At 39.6% G+C, this 21,373-nt stretch overlaps 1 protein-coding gene across 8 annotated transcripts in view; it reads right to left on the bottom strand.

Annotated features, from left to right (window-relative positions):
- Nucleotides 1-21,373, bottom strand: part of KALRN (kalirin RhoGEF kinase) — a 529,910-nt gene that overhangs the window by 307,724 nt on the left and 200,813 nt on the right. For all 8 annotated transcript variants that reach the window (XR_007507253.1, XM_049810170.1, XM_049810120.1 and 5 more), the window contains exons 4-5: nucleotides 12,569-12,761; nucleotides 7,811-8,323 (exon numbers count right to left, since the gene is read on the bottom strand). Coding sequence is in view for 7 of the 8 variants with exons in the window: in XM_049810170.1 (XP_049666127.1) it covers nucleotides 7,811-8,323; nucleotides 12,569-12,761 (706 nt within the window). In the remaining variant the exon portion in view is untranslated. The remainder of the gene's footprint in view (nucleotides 1-7,810; nucleotides 8,324-12,568; nucleotides 12,762-21,373) is intronic.

The following is a 21,373-nucleotide window of genomic DNA, read 5'->3' as shown; positions in this document are numbered from 1 at the left end:
AGCAACTTAAAATACTTTGACTGAATGTTGCTCTGGAGCAATGTCTATTCCAGCTCCATAAATGTAGAGATCTGTGTATTTCTTCTATAGCTTAAAAATAAGAACCAATTGTGTCAGGAACATTTTCAAAGCTTGTTTTTCTTATATTAGGACTGTTGCAAGCCCTGGCAAATCAGGCTGCCCATAATGTTGCAAAGGCGTACTAACATAACTGGAATGGGGGCCGGGGGCGGCACTAGCACAGACAGCTGGAAATAAGGTCCCATTTCTGTAAGTGGGTGCCCAAGTTGCTAACCCTGCCATCACGAAGGCTGGAGCCAGACACAGTAGCTAGACATGGTGGCTACACAGCTCCTGGATGGAGAGCTCTAACAGCAGTGGCTTACTGAATACCTGGCAGTGGGAGCCCTTACAGAGACCGTTGAGTCTTTCACTAATTTCAGTAGAAGCTGAGACTCTCTCTGCTTTACAGGACCAGGCCTCTGTCTTTTTAGCAGACAACTCGGGGAGACCTCAAGCACCAAAATGCAACCAGATCAGAGGATGCAGCTAAAACTAGCCTAAAACTGAGTTGTTTCACCTGATGAAGGGAGAAGCAGCTGCTTTGGGCTGAGACAGGTAGGAACCAACAAGAAATTGAGCCCTTGTGATCTCCGAGAACTCTTCTTCTGGTAATATGGGCAAGGGATTTCACTTATGCTTAGCAGTAAATTAAGGTCACTTAATAAAGTAAGGTCACTCTTCTTATAAAGCTCTCTGCAAACACATGCATGTTCATAAACACAGACCCCAGTTCAGTACCTTTCCCAGTCAGTGTCCGTACCCCAAGGACTCTGTCCTTTGACTGCGCAGACTTTTGGAATGGTCCGAGGATGAAAGTAACGTGCTTAAATGAGCCTCACTTAGACCCTCAGTCAAATGTCTCTGCAGAAGACACTAAGCTTATTGACTCCTTTTATTGCAGCAGTCTTATGGAGCTTACCTCAGGTCTAACAACACCCCCCGCGTTCAAAATCTCCAGGAAAGCTCCTTACTGTGGAAGCTCACTTACTGTGCTGTTGTGATATCCATGATGTAAGTACTTAGATGGAAAATCCAGGGCATGCTGAGTTCTGTACACCAATGCGGTGTTCATGTAACTTAAATGAAATCTAAATCCCATGCAGAAATCCATGTCTAATCCATCCTTCTTACGTCTGTATGATTATTACTGTTAACTGTTAAATACCGTTCATTCAGTAACAAATTCTTTCGCAGTGAAACAGCACAAGGGACATACATACTTCTCCTTGCTGCAAGACACTAAGGATATGCTCTCATTATTAATCCTGATTCTGGTTCTTTCCCCTCTTAATATGCTTCCTGCCTCCTCCCCAGTCCTAATTAACCACCTCCTCAGAATTCATTCACTTTGTATTCATTTCACATATGACAGCTCCCTCTGTCAGCTTCTCAGTACTTTCCTCATTGGTTTCCCAGTCTCATTCCCTGGGACACATCCCCCTTACAGTAATTTCTAAGCCAACATTTCACATGAAATCTTGGAGGCAATTGTATATATGGCACGTAGAACAGATCAAAGAAACTGAGTGCTTCCAGCAGTGAAATAAGAGAGGGGAAATGGCCCTTCACTAAGTGGATTTTATCTCAGAGGAGTCTGTCCCAGGTGCTATGCCTTTTGGCATTACACAAATCCTTAAGGGTTAGTATGACATGTTGTAAATGGGAAGACTCTATCATCTGCTTATGTATCACTTCCAGGGTCTTTCGTCAGTGCTAGAAGAAAAAATGTAGAGATGATGGGAAATGAAGAAGGAAGTGAAGATGTTGCTGATCTCTTTAATCATTCTTATGCTGCTTTTCCAGAAAGGCAGCTAAGACCCATTTCTAGGAAATGCTTCCCCATACAGCATCACTTGACTAAAGGACCAGCTGAAATTGCTTTACTTAATGGACTATAATAAAATAAACTGCCTCCTATTAGCAAGAAAGATCATATCATCAGATTTGTAATGCATTTTATTACAGAACATACAGCATCAGAATTTTTAAGCGCAATATAAAGGGAAGTAATGTATGAAGTGGTTAAAAGTGGATATGTATCATACAATCACAAATGCACTGATAGTTTCTCTTCTCTCAAACATCAAGATATCAATATCTCTTTCTTAAAGCTATCTTTTCTCCCCTAAACCACAGTGTCAATTTCCACATTTTGCATTCTTTTCTTACATCAAAGTCATCCTGCGTCTGTTTAGATGAAGAATAGCTTGCAGAGTATTCCTTCCTTCTGAGGAACTTCAACCTTTGGCAGGTATAACCCTCCAATAATGCATAAGCATGGTTCAGATACTCAGATTATATACTTCTTGGATAATCTTCTCTCCCGCTGACTTCGCTGTGGAGCTAGAGCTTCTCTGTATTTTTCTAGACTACCTCTGCATAGTGTTAAGTTAGATTCTAAACCAGGAACTCCTAAATTTCATGTGGCACTTCAGAATAAGCATTAATGGCTATATTGTGCTTCTGCTGAAAATCGGTAGGCGTCTTCCCAATACTTTCTTTAGGAATGGAAATAGGCCACTGGACAGGAGTCTGGTACAGCTGGTGTGCCTGTGATTTTCCTCCTTCAGAAACCAAATGCCCCGTTATTTATTCAGTAAAAAGGGGCTGAATTTAAAGCACCCATGCAGTAGAACAACACATCACTTCCCTTATTTAAGGAGACCAGACCGAGGAAGAGGCCTGAAGCAGTGCTGTGTGTGAGAAGGGATGGCTGCAGTGTGTGCTCCTTGGTGCCACAGCCTTACTGCCCACACCTGCACAGGGAGCGGGATGCAGGAGAACTGCGGCAACTGTTATTCCACCCTATTCGCCCTCAGCCATTTTGCTTACTCCCCCTCCCCTCCAAACTTGCCTTCTATCGTATGAGCTTTGCATTGTTATCATATTCTGATCACTCTTGCACTCGCTGAAGTCTTTCTGTCATTCCAGGCTGGTCACATCACCTGGGAAATGGGAGCGACAGCTGCCATGGGGTAGAAGCTGCAGGCCATGCCCTCCGCTCCCTCTCGCTGCAGCCACCCGCAGAGCAGCGGTACCATGGCAGCGCCCAGCAGCCAGCAGAGCTTCCCATAGCCTGCTCCACAGGGAAAATCGCAGGCAGAACTGTGTTTTTCAGAGGGAAGCTTTAGTACAGATGAGGCAGATGGTTTTGACTGCAAGCTGACTACTTCACTGCTCCTTGAAGACTAGATGTGGCCTGTGGTTTGCCACTAGATTCCTACAAAGCTGGCCCTATCCAAATAAAATGTTTCTGCCACCACAAACTTCCAGTGAAATTCACTCGTGGCATTTTCTAACTACCATTACCAACTTTTGGAGTTTGCCTTTGTGTAGTGGACTCTGTAGAAGGAGAAGGGGAGGTGAGGACAGAGAGAACATGCAAAGTCTCCTCTGCATCCCATTAGAGGCTGACCCCAATGATATTACAGCAGCCTGTTCTTTCTTTGCTCTGGTGTTACAACTTTACAGTAGAGATCCTTGGTTCAGTCCAGCCGATGACTGTATGTATCATTTATACTTAATGTGGACAAGACTGATTACATCATGATAGCTGTTTTTCATTCATACAAGCTGGGGTAGTAAAATTGATATGGAACCAACCCAGAATGACGGGGAAATTCCTACAAAAGTCATGTTGGGTGCCAGTTACAAATGATTTCCAGAAGGGCTGGAAAGTGCAGAGTGTAGGGATAATTTTTTGTCTTTTTTTTGTATTTATTCAAGTGCAAAACATGTCTCTTGCCTGAATTCCTCTCCCTGTCCAGATTTCAACCAACCAGTTAACATTTCTCAGATAGTTCTAATAGTTGGATCTATGCTGATTGTGGGGGTTTTGTTTCAAACAATATTCAGTTTAGACTGGACTACATCTTTTCATGTTAGTGATGGCTAAAAATATTTTCCCTGTTACCCAGTAAAACCACAGTGAAGCCTCAGTTCTAGTTTCACAATTATATATACCTATGTACATACATATGTATATATTAGTTGGTGAGGAATCAATTTGTTGAACAGTGAGGGTCAGAGCTACACCAGCGGCTGAAATGTGTTATTTATCAGCAGATCATTACAGTCAGCACTGCACAGCATGTGAGCTTCCTCACACCGCTCTGCCACAGCTCCCCACATGGCTGACCCACCTGCTGATTTGAGCTTCAAGGAGCTTCCAGTCTCCATCTGGGGATTCAATCTCACTGCACTGCTTGTGCCCAACTTCTCCTCTCCCTCTACCCCGGCACAGGAAAATAAAACCCTAAAGGCCTGACTCAGAGACAAAGTTTCTACACAGACAGCTCTGCTCTCTCCCACTAATTTGAGTGGGAGAAGCCCATGGTGTGACTGCCACCCCCTCCTTTTCTTTTGCCAATAATGTGAGTTGCTCAGCACACAACTATACAGACCTTCTGTAAGTTGTAATACCTGTAATCTGAATAATTTGTGTGTCCCGGCAGTGACTGCCATTTATAAGTGTTCCAGTAGAGGGGATCTACAGGAGGGAAAAAAGTGAATTGATTTGCTTTGAACATCTGGGGCATTTTAATACCAAGGGCTTAAAAAACTAACCTACCTTAAAATACTGTGTGTTTTTCCTTTTTTTCATCCCATCTTTAAGAACTTTTCAGGCAATGAGAACACCTGAAACTTTTAAAATCAGAGGTGTTCAGAAAACGGAAAGTCCTTGTCCATTTTCTCCTTGTTAGAACAGGTTTCCTAAAATATCACCCAATGAGTATACAGAGATATTTTAAAAGGCCCTAAAACCTTATTTATATTCAGAATTTTATGTTGGAGTTTGAGCTTTCACAGGGTATTAGAGTTGTCATTTGATTAGCACTAAATGACATATCCAAGTTACACGGAAAGAGCTGTGTCTCTCCTGAGGAGATTAAGGCTAACCTGGCTCTGCTACCATACCTAATTGTAGAGGGTAGAGTGCAACTGAGCAAATGGAGGTACCAGGAAACTTTAAAATTCAATACACAGACACACTGTGGTGGCTATTTATACAGTGGAGACAGCGCTCAGACTGGATTTAGCTCTGAACATTTTATGAGACAAGTAGTTTCCAGTCTGAGATGGTCAGACTACTTCAAAGAGATCTGCAAAAGGCAGCTAAGGAGAATAAGCACATCAATATTTTACATCAGTCTACATGTGCAAAATGTGAAGTAAAAGGGTCTGCAACCTTCCCTGGAAGAATTTTAGGGACTCACAAACTGAAAAGATTAAAAACACTGATTTGAGAGTATAAAACAACAAATTATTTTCTATTCTTTGGGAAAATGTAAGTAATCAAGGAAAGGCAAGCAGAGCTACTCAGAGAAGCCAAAGCAAGACTGCATGTTTAGTTAATGTGAGGTAGATGAATAAGAGATATGGCGAGATCAAAATGCCATTTTTGTCAATCAGGAATTGCTCGAGACAGCTAGTGTTAAAAAGGCAGGAATCGCGTTCTCACTGCTTTTTCCTTCACGTCAAAAGTTTCATTTACCTGCTGACTTGCCTAAACTTTTCACTTAACAACCTCAGAATAACATATGCAAAGAACCTAGCTGTCACAATGCTCACACTTGTTTCACACCATCTTCTTGTTCAGGAGAGGGAAAGGAAAACTATATTGGAGACTTCCTTCAACACTGCAGAAGAACTTCTCAGATGCTGACTTGATCTGAGAGCCCTTCATCTTACAACATTAATAATAATAATAATCTGCTAAATAATAATAGAAAATAATAAACATAAATAATAAAAAAAATTATGTTAGTAAGCAGTGGTCATCTGAATAATCCCAAAGAAACTGAAAATCCAAACTGAAGCACTGAAATACAGCCACTGATAGGAAAGACAGCAGTGAGGGATCTCCTTATGGCATGTGACACAAAAGGAAAAGGGAGAAGAAGAAGAAATTGTAGCATTTAGAAGAAAAACTCTGCTCTTATGCATCCTTGAGTGATGCTGCAGTGACTCTCATTTTAGAGGGAGTCATCTGAATTCAAGGTTTTCCCAATGGGAGGATTGATTATACAATGATGGAGCCTTTTCAGTCCTAGCATCCCTTAGAGATATTTAGTACATGCATTGAAAACCAATGTCTTGTGACTTGCTCTGCACTACAGAAGATTATATTTTCTCAGCAATGTGCTGCTTCTTGATGTTTCAAAAATAATATTAATTTGCAGCTGATTAAAAAAAATCATCCTTAGTGAGATCTCCCTGCAGATGAGGTCTGCATTACTTTTGCTATTCCTCCTGGGACCAGGCAGACACATTAGTGAAACAACCGGATCATATATTAAGTGGAGAAGATCCAGAGATCGGTGCTTTTGATGGATATACAGACTACATAAACATGAGTCCGAGAGCTCAGTACCTTCCACTGAGAATACTCTACTTCTGTGGCCTAGAATTTTAAATGTGCAGCAAAGACTTCTCACAAACCCACCTAACAAGATGTCAAGCACTTCTACGTTAAGAAAGTGAGACTGCCAAGACTCTAGCGCAACAGTTTTCTAAAATAAATTCACCAAAATCAGTACCCGCATGTGCTTCCAGAGGCAAACAGCACACAAACACTACAATTAGTAAGAAGCCTGCTTTATTGTGTATTACTGAAATTTGTAGGTGGTGGTGTGTATGACACCTGTTTAGAGAACTCTGCTTGGTTTTTAGCCAGTCTTTTCAACAAACATGACAAGCTGCTATGCTTCGCTTGCAGGGGACTTCCCTATCTACTACAGGTTCTTGAATGAGTATCTTCTGAAGAGGCAGGGAGTGGGGATATAACTCTGTAGTGGTACTGCACACCTGTGAAACTACAGGTTCCTAAAGCCATGTTACGCACCTGTGCTTCTACTGCTCTAAATACTGTTGTACACTGTATTTCATTTCAAGACACCCTATGTGCTTTTCAGGCTGACGTGCTACATTACAAATGCCTAAGAAATATGAAGTTGCAATGCAATCTCTATGGAATAATTTAATGTTAAATATTTCTTAAATAAGGTCTTGTGCTGGTGAACAGGAATCTTGGCCACTGACTCAGTGTCAGGCATGAATTCAAATGCCATCCTTATGTGCTTTTTAATGCAGAACAGCCACACTGAGTTTTTGCATGCTGCTGTCATTTCAGAATACTTTCTCTTGGTCTGTTTATATGTTTAACCTAAACACAGTCTCAGATCTCATGCTGTGGGAACTAAGTGGCCATGTCCTTGGTACAAAGCCATTACTAAAGATTTTACCAGTTGCAAATACTGTTGCAATTTCCTAGGAAAGGGAAACTGAAAATGTTGTTTGAGATAACAATTAGGAGGATTTAAACTACAAATTTTCCATAGACTTGCAAGAAGTGCAAACAATAATCATAGTGAATCAAACCCTAAAATCATTCTTCTTTAGGTGCTGTGACATGTAGATAAATATATTCATAAACTTAGTAAAAGAAACTTGAAAAAAAGCCTGATTCTCGTGCTAATGTCTACCAAATGTACCCATTGTGACACAAAAAAGCAGATTAACTTTCATCAAAAGTGACACAGACAAGTTATTCTTGGATATCATTATGCCTGCTACATCCAACGATTCAGTGAATTTGGTTTACGAGTCACATAAAGTACATCTGTTGGCAACATGAGATTTACACCTGTGATAAATATCTCATGCTGCTAATTATAGAAAAAATGGTCACAGTGTCCTTGCAATAAAAGTCTTGGTTAGAGTATGGAAGGAGCAGATTATTCCCTACCTTCTCAGCATCTTGCTCAAAAAGCCGGAGTTGAAAGCACTGGTCCAGTTTCAACTTGCGGACATGCCACATCTGGTGCAAGTGTTGCCGGGTAGAATGCAGCTTGTCTAAAAGGCTGGTGATCTTTGGCACAAGACTTTGAAAATCTGCACTTCCAGGAATGCAGTTCCTACCAGAAAAACCATCGCTGCATCTTATGCATTGTAATAACCTCTGACCCTCACGATCCAGTTCTTCCACAGGAGCTTTAATCACTTTTTTCTTAAGCTGCGTGTGCTCATCAATCAGCCTTCTTGAGCCCTCAACATCAACTGGAAACTCCTTCCTAGCCAACATTTCCTGGAGATCCTCCAGCCTTGATAATAAATGGATGGCACTGTTGAAAAACTCTTCCAAGGAGACGCGCAACTCTATCCATTCATCGTGGTTGTAATCCAAGGATCCTTCAAACTCATCTGTCAGTTGAGAAGGATCTACGAGTTTTGCCAGGCCTTCAACAGATACCATACTTGTCTAAGGGAGGGAAAATGACAGCATTTGAATCAGTGACTGTCTAATCAGAAATAATAGTGCAATCCATAAATAGCATGAAGGGATTATTTTCTTCATCAATACATAATTGAAGGAACATTGTAAAAGATGCTGAGAACTATCTTTAATTTCAATGAATTGACTGGATTGAAAACTTTTCTATTAATGGCATTGATTTATTTATTAAAAGACATCATATTTACTGGAATAATGTCTATCTTTTTCAGCTGGCCTGACTATCAAAAACATATAATGAGAATGCTTCTGCCATAGATTAGTTTAACCCAGTTGGACACTGAAGATTTCTTACTGCAGCTGTTGGACATGTGGACATGATTGTTCGCTAAAAAAGTACACGGTATTACAGGGATTCTGCTGCTTGTGCTGCACTCAGGCTAGTGGCTATACAGCAGCAAAAGTTTTAGGCTTATGAACGGAAGCAGGTATTCTGGCCTGCCAAAACACAGAATATGCTGGGTTTTTTCTTCCAGTTTATTCCAGTTGGCTTTTGCCACAGGCAGAGCTCTTTCATTTAATAATTTTTAATGTAATTAAGCCAAAATCAATGCAAAAGTGAAATGTCATTGGAGTATTAACAATTAGAATTTATTGCTAATAGAAAGTACTGCTCATGAATCATACATAATCAATGAGAGATGGTTTTAATTCATTCAGACTCAGTAATCAGTGATAGAGAAATGCACTGGGTGCCTGGAAAGCAGATTACAGTTTAAGGACACAACAACTAATGGCTCTTCCCATTTATTTTAGCCAAATTATTTTTTTCCGAAACATGAGCGTAACGTTTCTTATTTTACTAGAGATCTTCAGTGCTTTCATGTTAACACACAAGTTGGCATCCCTTAAAGGCTTGTGATGTTCATCAGTGACTGGGCATCTATCCCCTAAAGATAAGGCTTCTAAAGAATGTCATAGTTTGTGCTCTTCAGAAATGGAGGTACCCAATAACAACAGCAATCTTGTCAAGTCATCTACAAAGAAAAATACCTCAAGTCCTGTCCACAATCCTGATTTATGTCCAAAATAGCAGGCTGTCCACTGGTTTAAAGTTAATAATAGGCTTTTCTTCCAATTTGTATCCATCTAAAAATATCAGGCATTCTGCAGTGTACTAAAATTGGGACTGTATTGAACTTATGATCAGCAGAAAGATTATTTTAAAACTTTCTTGCAATGTTCCTTGCTTTGGGGAAGGAGGAGGACAGAGGGAAGAAACAACAAACAATGGGAAAGTAAGTATGTAGCTTCACAGGGATTTCAAATTTCTAAACCTCTTGATCTGGACACTGACCCATTGAAGATAATTCAATTTAGAGTTTAACTGCCTGTCAAGAAAAGACTTCTCTTCATGGCTAATACCTGGGCATTCCCCCTACAGTATGTCAAGCTAATGCAAACACTACTCTTATCATGAAAAGAATTTGACATGATGATATAGCAGAAAGGCCTTACATTTCATTGAATTCTGTAGCAAATTTCTTTATTTAGATTTGTTTCTTTAAGAAGTTCTTGAAACTCTCATGAAAACAACCTTAGTTAGGCAGGTAGGTGGTAAGACAAAGTAACTGTCTTTCAGGCATCACCTATCTTTCTTTTAGAAATCACTTTAAAAAGTGCTGCCCACTATTTAAAACCTTTCAGCAGGAGAAAGAAAATAATCTTGAAGGCACATCTGAATTAATGCTAACTAATCTGCATTGTCCATTCCTCAAAGTGACAGGAAGCTTTGGAGTCCACATATGTCAACCAAACACTTTTTTTCCCTCTTCTCTTTGATGATCTGCGAGCATGCTTCACTCTCTGGACTGTGACACAGCATCATTCTGCCAGAGTCTCACAACCCAAAATCAGATCATTAGCCTCCACTAAGGGTCATACACTGCCCTGGAACATGCATAATGCTTCCATTAAGCTGAAAAGCAGAATCTGGCCTTAAACCGACACTGGTTACTGCTGAGTTTGTAGATGGAGTAATTCAACAGAGACTTCCATTGCCTTCCACTGCAGTCTGTTCCTGCCAAGGACCTCGTGTTTGATCACAGCTGTGGGAAATCACCGTGATGGTTCAGTGCAGAGAGGGTACCTGTGTGCTGCCCTACATAAATCAAATATATGTGACTCATATTGACCTGCAATGCTTATTTGATATTCACAGTTCTTCTTAGGAGAGAGCGTGAGCTGCCCCAGACCCTGAGCCTACCGATAAGCAGCGGCATCCACAAAAATTCTTTAAAACAGTAGTTCCTGGATTGTGGTGTGTATGTTGCAGGGGTTCTACTGCACGGTGGACCACAGCTTAAGAAATCTTTTTCAAATCTTAGAATTGAAGGACTCATCAATTCTGAGTGTCTGCAGGTGGTACAACAGTCAGCAAAAGCACTGATTCTCCTCTCCGGTCCAAAAATTTATGAATCATTACAGACACCCATGTCAACAGCCCAGCAGACAGCCTAAGGCTCAAAGGCACACACACAAAATGAAAATACCCTTAATGTGTGCCAGCATGTATAGCAAACGAGTTCAGAGCTTTTAACACAATACAGACTCAGAGCTGTAGCTATGAAGAATGGCTTGACCACAGTTTACTCTTCACTATCATCGTGCCAACTCCACACTATAAAAAAAAGTCAAGACTCCAGAAAGTATTCATTCATTTCAAAACCAAACAAATGTTCTAAAAATATATATTTGAACTCTGCTACTTTACTTCTAGGTTTTGAAGCTTTAGGAAGACATTGCTTTTGTTTACTAATGCACTGGAGGACTGAAACTCAGTGTTGAATATACATGTATAAGCTGTCTTGTCTTGGGCTACTGTGAGACTGCCCCTTAGTGCCCATATGTATTTTAAACAGAAGCTCCCCATCCACAAAAGCTATTCTATTACAAGTCTCTGCACAGGCTCCCTCCTGCTCCATGTTCTTCTGTACCCCTACATCTTCTTTCTCCTTCCCACTGCCCTGACCCCTCTTGTTCCCCAGAGGCAACATTGCCAAACTCATTGCAATGTAATGGCAGGCACTTCTGCCAGGAGCAGCAATTTCAGTAACTGTGAGGAATCTAAGTGGAAGCTACTTTGATGGCTGAGTCTTCATAGGTAGGCAAGGAAGGTAAAGACCCATTTAAACAAAGAAAAATTTATGAGTAGACTGGTTTTTGTGAGACAAAGGGGAAAAAATGTACAAATAAACTGTGATAATAATGTAAATGTTTGTTAATGCTCAACACCAATCTAGTTGCCCATTGCAATTCAAAAGTGCTTTTAAGAAGAGGTTGAAAATAAGGACATATTTATATCACACTGACTTCAACAGATCTTAAATATATACTTAACTATAGTCTTCCATTGCACTCAACATTAACAACTATAGTCAAATTCTCTTCCAAGTTCCAGAGATGCAAAATCTGAGTGTCTCTCTGAAATTAATGGATTGATAAGCAAGACAGCTAACAACAGAATTGTTTCTCAGCAAATTAGAAAAAAACAACACATGACTAAGTAATGGCTGGGCATGACTGATGTATGAGCACTTCATGCACCGAAGCTTTGCTTCTCTTTGGGTAAGAAGCTGAAATTCACAGGAAACTAAAGTGCACTAAGAGAACACAGATAGTTTGTCTTTGCCAATGACAAAGTTAGTAAAATTCCCTTTAATTATGCAGTTCTATATTGGTTACTTCTCAAATAACCTGCCTGAGGCACCTTATCATTAACATGAGTTTTTAATGTTACCGCTGAATTGTAAATCTCAATTAAATTAAAGCGGTGACAATATATAGACACATTTAATATAAAAGTCTTTCATAAAAAAAAGCCACTACCTGAAGTTGGGTAGAGGTCAACTAACAAACCCATACATTAGCATCTAGAGGACTTTTTCTTTAATATACTGACTGATTTGGTGGGTTTTTTTCCTAAGATAAACAAAGGAAAGACTGAATGCAACACCACCAAAAATAAATACCACAAAAAACCCCTCACCAAAGTGAATTATGTGTGTGAACCTCTGACATGACACGTGCATCCTTTTCCACCAGTGCACTCAGAAGGCAACCCAATGCCAGGGCATAAGCCCACTCCTGCAAACAGTCCTCAGATGTATTTTTTCTCTCAATCACAGGGCTTGGGATTATTTTTTTTTTTACCTGAAGAACATTTCTTATCAGAGATAATGCTTTACCATACATCTCTGATATGGCTCTCACCTCAAAGATGAACTTGGAACTGCCGAAGTTTGTTTTCTGCTTCTGCCAGAAATTATCAGGTTTTATAATCAGGGCAACATGAATCTCAGCAGGAAAAGCTTCTTGAAGGGTCTTGAGGAGAGGCTTGATCAAATCCCATTTGGATCCCCGCATATCAATAATAACAGTGAATCCTCGTTTGCAAACATCCTCGCTGTAGGAATAAATGCATATCAAGATAATTAATATTATGGACAGTCACACTGAGCCTTAACTTCTGTTGCTAGTGTTCGCTGCTTCAGAGCAAAGCAAGGAATGATATATCAAAATAAAAGGCAAAAGATAGTACAGCTTGAAGGCTATATGAAAGACTATATTAATTTTACAGTAATCTAATTTATAATCAAGTGTATATATTACAGTTTAATCTCTAGTTTCCCAAATACATGCAGTTCAAATTTTCACTGAAAACATACATAGTTTCACACAATTGAAAACAGAATCAAATATATCTGTATGGAAGCTATTTATGTGTACATACAACGGATTTGACTTTCAACATATTAAATTCAATCCACATCCAAAGCCAACAGCAGGGTCCTGTGCCTTAACGTTGCTGGCCACTTGTAAATTTGGATGCCTTCATTTTCAGTGGCTCCTTTAACGTCTTTTTCAAAAGTCTAATATCCAGAGAAGTGCCTGGAAATCATTCCCTGAAAGGAAGGTCCTTGTGACTCAGCATGTGCACTGTTAAAATGGGGCCCTTTCCCCTCCTGATTGATCTTCCAAATGTTGCTGGATCATTTTCAATCTGCAGCCACACTTTTCTGCCAGCCTGTACTCTTCCCTTCTCAAAAGTTCAAGATAGTTATCTGGCCTGGTCATTGGCAGTGCATAGGGCCCAAAAGCACCAGAGCATTAACTTCCAAATACATCTTCCCTTTTTCCAGAGGAGAGGAGAGGAGAAAGAATAAAAGGAAATGTTGATTCAAGTCAAACCTGGGCAGCTTTCAGCATAGATTTTCCAGGGACATAGTATTGCTCCTCAGAAAAAGAGGTATGGCTCAAAAGTATCATCCTCCATCTGCAGCATCCAACATTTGATGAGATTTAGGAAGTGTCTACTCCTCTGACTGACCCACTAATATATCTGCCATGCATGGTGTTGAAGTCTTGAGAGCTTTAGGCCTCAAGCACTTGCACAAAATGTGAAATTCCCCATCCCCAGTAATATTATTGGTATGGTAAATGAGTAAAATTAATTGGTGATGCACTAAATATGCCAGATTGGTCTACCTACTGATCTAATTTTATTTTTTCTTTTAAGGTGAAATGGAGGTCACAGCCTTTTCCACAGAAGAAGAAGCTGTTGGAAGAAAGGAAGTGTGGAAGCAGGAAAGGAAGATGAAAACAGAAAGAACAGTTGAGAAAGAGAAACATGGCAGAACATGAACATATTTTATATAATTAATGCAACAGTGAGATACAGAACAAGAAATCCTCTTTAATACATGAATGTAGCACCTTTGACCTTTCTGCAAACTGGCCATCAACATAAATAGGATCAATATTGTGGACATAAAGGCATATGTAAGATAATTTAAAATAGCAAGTGTTGATATCACTGGAATGAATCTGAAATATGTTGAGGAAAGATACTATTAAGTATGGCTTTAATGCAGAAATTGTAAGACTGTTTAGCCTCCACACAAATACCCTCAGTGCACAAACATACAGGATAATTTTCACTATACTCTACCTCTCTAAATTCTTAAAGCACTCTTTCTGCTAATAAGATCCAGCTCCTACATACCTCACTGAAAACAACTATATAAAGCTTACAACTAGGTTTCTGGGCTGGAACAAGGACAGGGATATCCTTCATAGGAGGCACACTGGATTAATATATATAACTTAAAAGTCCTTGGTGACTTTACCACTATCTAGAAAGATTTGCGCACAGATGGACCACTCCATGGCAAAGCAGATTTTGCCACATTAAGAGAGTTTGCTAACTTGAACAGTCTCAACTTAGTGCCAGGAAGGAGCAGTCAAAGCCAACAAGGTTGGTCCTCTGCCTTAACATTATTGGCACATCTAGAGCACACCCCATACAACAGTCAGTGCAAAGAAAAAGTAGGGAGACCAGGCACTTCCAAACATTGTCAGGAATATAGATCTTTTTATTCTCTTTTTACGTACTGCTGAAAGGTCAGACATCTGATCCTTCCATAACTAATGCCAAAAAAGGCTGTAAAAGAACCTTTGGTGGTGGTGCTACTGCCTCTTGCCCTTTGGAACGAGAGCCGAGACAAAGAATCAAATCAGAAAGCGATGAACAGAAGGGGTTTTGTGTTGTTTTTTTTTTTTCTTGCAAAGTTTATAGGGTCTTCAGAAACTTCTGCCAAGTCACTGATCCCTGTTATACTGAACTGACTTTTCCAAGGATTGAGTTCTCTTCAAACGTTTGACAAAGAGATCCAGGAGCCACACAGGCATATGGAGAGCCCCAACAGTAGACACAGTAATAGGTAAGGGGAACCTGTCTTTTCTAATATAAATAAATAAATACCTACCCCCCATTGCAACCACAGCAAGGCACAGCCAATATTAACTTCAATCCAACTCCCCATGGCTGCTGCCAACCTGACAATTTACCAAATCTCATCTAAACCAATAACTTAATACTTACTGATGAACCACAGAAAAAACTGTTTCAGTAAGCAGAACAGTAACGTTCTGAGGGACTGAAGTCTTCCATTTATGAACCTGAACTGAAGTCTTAGACCTAGACCCAAACAGACCCAAAATCAGACCCTGCCCCCGGCTTTAGAGTGTAGGTAGTGTGATACCATCTTGACACCCACGATTACATACCACTATGACTGGAAGTTCAGCCTGCAGTAAGATACATATTCCAGACAGGGAACTAAGATATGTAACTATGGGCTGGATTCTGTGTTTACTGAAGGTTTACAGCCTCTATCGACCCTGGAAGTGCAAAGAAACAGTGGAGGGAGCAGACAGTACTGCTGGCCATTCCCATCAGCACACCATGCCTAAGCATGCGTGTGTGAAAAAGCACTCCACAGCACACTAAATTTCTATTTTCAGGTCTTTGGAGACTTTACAGCATATTTTTTAGTGGAAGAAGAAAGGGTAATGATTCCCCAGCTTTTTCGGGTGCACACAGAAGAACAGCCACTGACCCTGCAGGCCAGACTGGGACATCAGCCCACAGGTAGGGGTCAAGATGCTTCCTAATTCTTGTCCTGGAAGAGGCAATAAGCAGCCATTCCCTACCAGCACTATCCACACTCCTTATAACTAGACCAAATTTTCAACAAGCTTAGTACGTTTTCAAGTATGAAAATGATAGGATGCAGGGATGGAGAAGGAGGAAAGGAAGGAGAATAATCATGGATTTCTTAGGCTCAAAACATGTCAATAAATAACAAGTATTTCACTAATAATACAAAACTCAATACAATGCTCTTAATTACAAAGAGGATTTCCCTACTTGATCAGTCACATAAGCATGTAAGTTCCGGTATGAAATATAAGAAGTGAAAAGATGCCTTTTCATTTATAGTACAGATAATGTACAAATGGATGGTATTTATCATTTTGAGCAAATCTAATTCTATTTCAAAAGCCTTGCTCACAGTCTTGCAGAATTGGCTCTGCTTGCAATTTTTTTCTTTAATGAGTTGAATGGTAATAACCTGTAACAAGACCTGTGGGTCTGTCCTCTCATCTACAGAATTTGATCTCTCCAGCACAGTGATAATTCCACACATCCTTCTCTGACTCTTTGCAGAAAATTAGCACCTGAATTCTAAACCTGCTTGTCAAAAGCTATTATTTAACAGTGTTTAAACTGTTGCAAGCCAGAAAGCTGCCTGCTCATTATTTCTAATTTTTGTTGCGGAGCATGGTGTGGAGAGGGGTGCCTTTGAGAGCACTTACACTACACAAGCAGGCAGCTGGATACTAATCAGGTAGTAATACCTCAGAGAAAGAAGAGGGAGATAAGAAAATCATTTAGACTGCAAGCTCTTCAGGGCAGGGATCATCTGTCGTACTGTTTGTCTAAGGAGTCTGCCTTGGTGGAGGTCTCCAGATACCTATATTCATACTACAGTCTTCAGCTGTCTAGAATGAATTCCAAAAAATTACTCTTCAGGAAACTATAGATGCGAATCCAAAGAATTAAAAATAATGAGTAATAACAGTCTACAAACCCACAACTGAACACATTCTGTGAAAGTACAAGAGGCTTACATAAATGTGGGGACAACTCATAGGCAATTTAGTTAAAAAAAAAGTAAAAAGGACAAAATTTCAGTTGCAATATCTAAACAGTTACAGCTATTGATAGGATCCTAAAAAAGTTGGCCTTGTGAAGACATAATAAAGCACCCATGAACTATGGTGACTCAGAGCACTCTGTGAAGATTTGACATCTTTGACAGTCAGTCATTTTTCTTCAGTTACCTCAACATGTACTGAAGAAATGACCCTAGGTTCCTTTTCAATAGTCTAGCCCTGTTTATCAAATTTATTGTTTAAAAGCAATAAGTCAAACCATTCCCAGTTTAGCAATTGATTGGGAAAAGCATCAGTAGCAATCAAGCTTCTTCCACACTGTCCAAGCAAGACATGCCTTATCCCTGGCTCCCAAGATGCTACATCAATCCACATATCTATTATGCACAAGTAATCATTTTAGGATGGCAATTAATGTTGATTGTGGAGCTTAATTTTTTCCAGTATTAATATTTGACCAGAAACTGGAGAAAACACTCAGATCAAGGTATTTGGACAATCTATCAGCCTTTTGGCTGTGCTCATCTGGACTAGATTTGCAATGGTGAGCACAAAATATTTGATAGTTGATATGTCATTTCAGTTGCTACACTGCTTTTAAGCAAAGACAAAGACCAGCTTCTAAGTTTAATAAAAATACCCTAGAATATTTATGAAAACAATACTTATGATCTGGATTTTTTAAAAAAAAGCATAAAATTGAAACTCAGAAGCAGATGTGATAATTTTGTCAAAATAAATGCCTCTATTTTGGTTTCTAGGGTACATTCATAAGGTTATTTTCTCAAATTTCCTCTTTAATTCAGGCACATTCTAAATTGTGTTTTCTTTGGCAAGAGCTGGCTTGCTGGGTACCAAATGAGTTTAAGGACTTCATGCTTTCTGATTAAACTTTCAAATACCTATCATTGATTATGTGTATTTTTCATCCTTACAGTTTGGCCAAAGCTTCTGGCATTTAGAAGCTCCAGCACTTGATTAGCTGAAATAACATAATATCTCCATTCCCATTTTGCAGTCATGAGTTATTGACAAAGAAGCACATTTAACACGCCAATTGGACCACTAAAAGCACAGATCTTACATGTATAGCATGTCATTCAAAATATGATTTGTTAACAGTGAGAACAAGATCTCCTTTAAGGAGGGTCAGCATAACCTTGTCAAGAGACACTCTCAGCATAACAAGTAGCTCTACAAGCATCAATTTGTAAGCACACAATCTGCAGGAAGTTAATTTTTTCTGAGGTCACCATTCCTTTGACAAATGTGGCTGTAGTCAGCCAATTGATTCACAAGCTGAGGGTGGAAAAGGGAGAGAAGAGGAGAAAAATGGGTATGTGAAAGCCTCCTAGCACAGACTATTATCCCAAAGGCCTCATTTCATACTGAGACCAACCTAACTCCACTGTCTGGTTTTCATATCAAAATGTGCTAAGGATCACTTCAGTAACTTACGTGTTCATATTTTTGATCAATAGCCATTTTTTATTCATCTTGTTTGTGGCTTGTTTACTCAGCTTGAAAATGAAGCTGGATGGGGAGGTTTATAATCAGCATCACTTACTGACTTTCATACTTTGGTTCTACATTACCATGTTGAGCCTGAAGATCACCTTGTCAATAGAAATAGTCAGTCATCTATATTCATAATATACTTTCCAATACATTTAGAGGACCAGGTAAAAGTCCTTTCTAATAGACCTGCTTGTCAAGCACTCCTGAATCAGCATTAGTTATTGCAATATTTTACTCCATTTAATACTTTTAAGCAAAATGTACCTTGCTCATTATCACAGTTACCAGGTATGTTCCTGAACTTTCACACGGTCAGTCTGAGCTGTCACCCACATCCCCTAGTGACTGTGGCTGTTCGGCATGATGAGGCAGTTTGTCTTCCAAAGATCCCAGGACACCTGTGACTGCTAAATCCTCACATCTCCCTTATATGCTAGTATATCAGTGACCGTCAGAGGAAGTTAGTGATGCGCATCCTGAAAGCACCATTACTCTGGAATAATAATTCACAGAAAGCTCCCACCAGAGAACTTCAGCTACCTAAAAGACTGTAGATAGACAGACTTCATCCTAGATTTTCGCTCTTACATTTTCTAACTTGGTTTCACAATGCTTTTTGTAATTAGAGGAGAAACAGTCATGCAGCCTCCATTTCCAATTAATCCTTTCTTCCTTACTGTGACCTGAATTTGTTTCTTCTCTTTCACAGTGCTGAAAAGGAATCACTCATTCTCACTTTTCTTTTTTAAAAAGAGAAAGAAATCGAAGCCAGTTTCATACCGGCCGGAGCTGGACATAAAGCAGTGATCCAGAGAAATTTCACTGACATGTTGTAAAAAGACTTGGAGCCAGTGAGGTCCAGTCAGAGACAAACCTCCTGTCTCTGGTTTCCAGCCACTGCTCTTAGGGGACATGAGGTGTGATTGCGAATGGCACAAGAATGCAGATGTGTGGGCTGCACAATGTCCACATTCAACCCCCACCTCTGGCCCCATGTCAACAGGAGGGAACAGAAAGACAGAAAAAAACCCAAATATTTTGGCAGAAGCTAACTGGTGCCAGAACGGGTGCTCCTGCTATTCTCAAGCAAGTAACTTATTTTGGTATTTGATTTTTACTTCCAAGAAAAATGGCTCTGAAGTCAAAGCAATTCTGTTGTAAAATGATGTAAGCTAGGAAGAACTCAGACACCAGCTAGGTGTAAGAAAACCTTTTCCCAATAAGTAACCATGATCCTATGAGTTCCTGAGAGTTGTTGTGAGAGGTGCAGGTCCCATGTGGTATCTCTGTCAGGATTCAGCAGTGTTGTGTTGTGCTGTCTTCTACCCAGGTAAAAATCCTGATCTACACCATTACACTCCAGAGCAGAAATGGGACCCAGAGCTCTGCAGGCATTCGTCCTCCTATTTAATTGAGCAAATAAACATTATTTGAGAAGCTTCCTGTCTTCATTCAAATAGCAAAGATATAAAACACAGCTGTGTCCAAGAATGCATGATTGCAGCTGTTAAAGCCAAATCTGGAGGACGAATATTATAATTTTTCACATTCCTATTAAGTTTCTGCTGGTAAATGATGCCTTCATATAAACCCATTTACCCTATTCCCCTTTTGTTGTTGCACATCTACTATATTTGGATCAATATTTGGCAGGTCTTCCTTGAAACATCTGCTGAGATAAATACGAAATTAATCAGGGCTTTGTTTTTGTTGAAGCAGGGCTACATTTAAAGATTTATTACTACAACAAAGAAATATTTGAACAGCAAGTACCATTCAACTATCTCTTGAGCGTATAAAGTCTTGTATCTGAGATGATTTGGCAGAAACAAAACAAAAATGCTTTACTAAATGAAAATTATATGTTATTGACATTTGCTGAGAAAATAAATATTAGAGTTGTGTTGAAATATAAACACACCATTCTTGAAAAGGTTCGGATGAGCAGAGGCTATTGAGAATATGTTTGGAGGTTCAAGTCCACTGGATTCCAGGTGAGAAATAAATATATATGGTTGTGCTTAGCACAGCCAAACTAGTAAGATTTAAAAAATAAATATACCTTTTTGCCTGCACTTTGAGCATTTTTTGTAGTCCAAGCAAGGAGACCCTGAAGTCCATTTCACATGCAGTCACCATAAAGTTTAGTCTACAGTCAACACTGCCAGATTTTCACATAAGGAAAGGGATACTTCATCTGGGCAATGACTACTGGGGGGTCTTAGACCTAGGATCCTGATTTACCAGTTCAAGGCATCAGTGACTTAACAAGTGAGTGAATGGAGCATGGTGAACAGCTCCAGGAATTCCACTCATCATAGTAAAACACAACCACCCCAGAATGGAAAGTCTCCAGATTGTAAATACATACATTGTGTTGAAATGCATTGTGGGAGGCAGAGTTACCCATAGTAGAAAGACCTTTTATAGCATAAATAAGCCTGCAAACATGTTTGGCTCATGCAAAGAATGATTAATGTAGGTTTAGACAGTAGACAGCAAGCAGCACCTGGTGAAATCCAATATATGTCCAGAGGGAGACACCATGCCAAATTCTGTCCTGATGTAAGCAGGTATAACCTCTCTAGGACTAGTACACTGATCCAGGGCTAAAGATGCTAAAATCACTTTTTCTAAGTAGTACTGACATTTCTTGCAGTAAGCACTCATCAGTTCTCATATGCTGCTCCTGGCAGTACAGGAGAGCAATGTATATCCATGTACAGAAGAGCTCTAATTAAAATAAGGAACTAAGGAGAAAAGATGAGAAATTACACATTAATTCAAAATAAGTTGTTTCATGATGAGTGAAGGTTCTCATGAATGTGCGTACTGAATTAAAATCTGAAAAAAGGCCTTTATAACAGCAAAATATTCTGTTTAGGCCTTTTCAGATGAATTTTTTTTTATTATATTGTTCCTTTTTTTGATCAGACAACATAAAAAAAGAACAAAACCATTGCTTTTTATCAAAACAAA

This window comes from Accipiter gentilis, chromosome 1 (assembly GCF_929443795.1).
Source record: "Accipiter gentilis chromosome 1, bAccGen1.1, whole genome shotgun sequence".
Classification (NCBI taxonomy): Eukaryota; Metazoa; Chordata; class Aves; order Accipitriformes; family Accipitridae; genus Astur; species Astur gentilis.
Note: the sequence above shows the minus strand (reverse complement) of the source record. Positions and strands in the feature narration are given on the sequence as shown.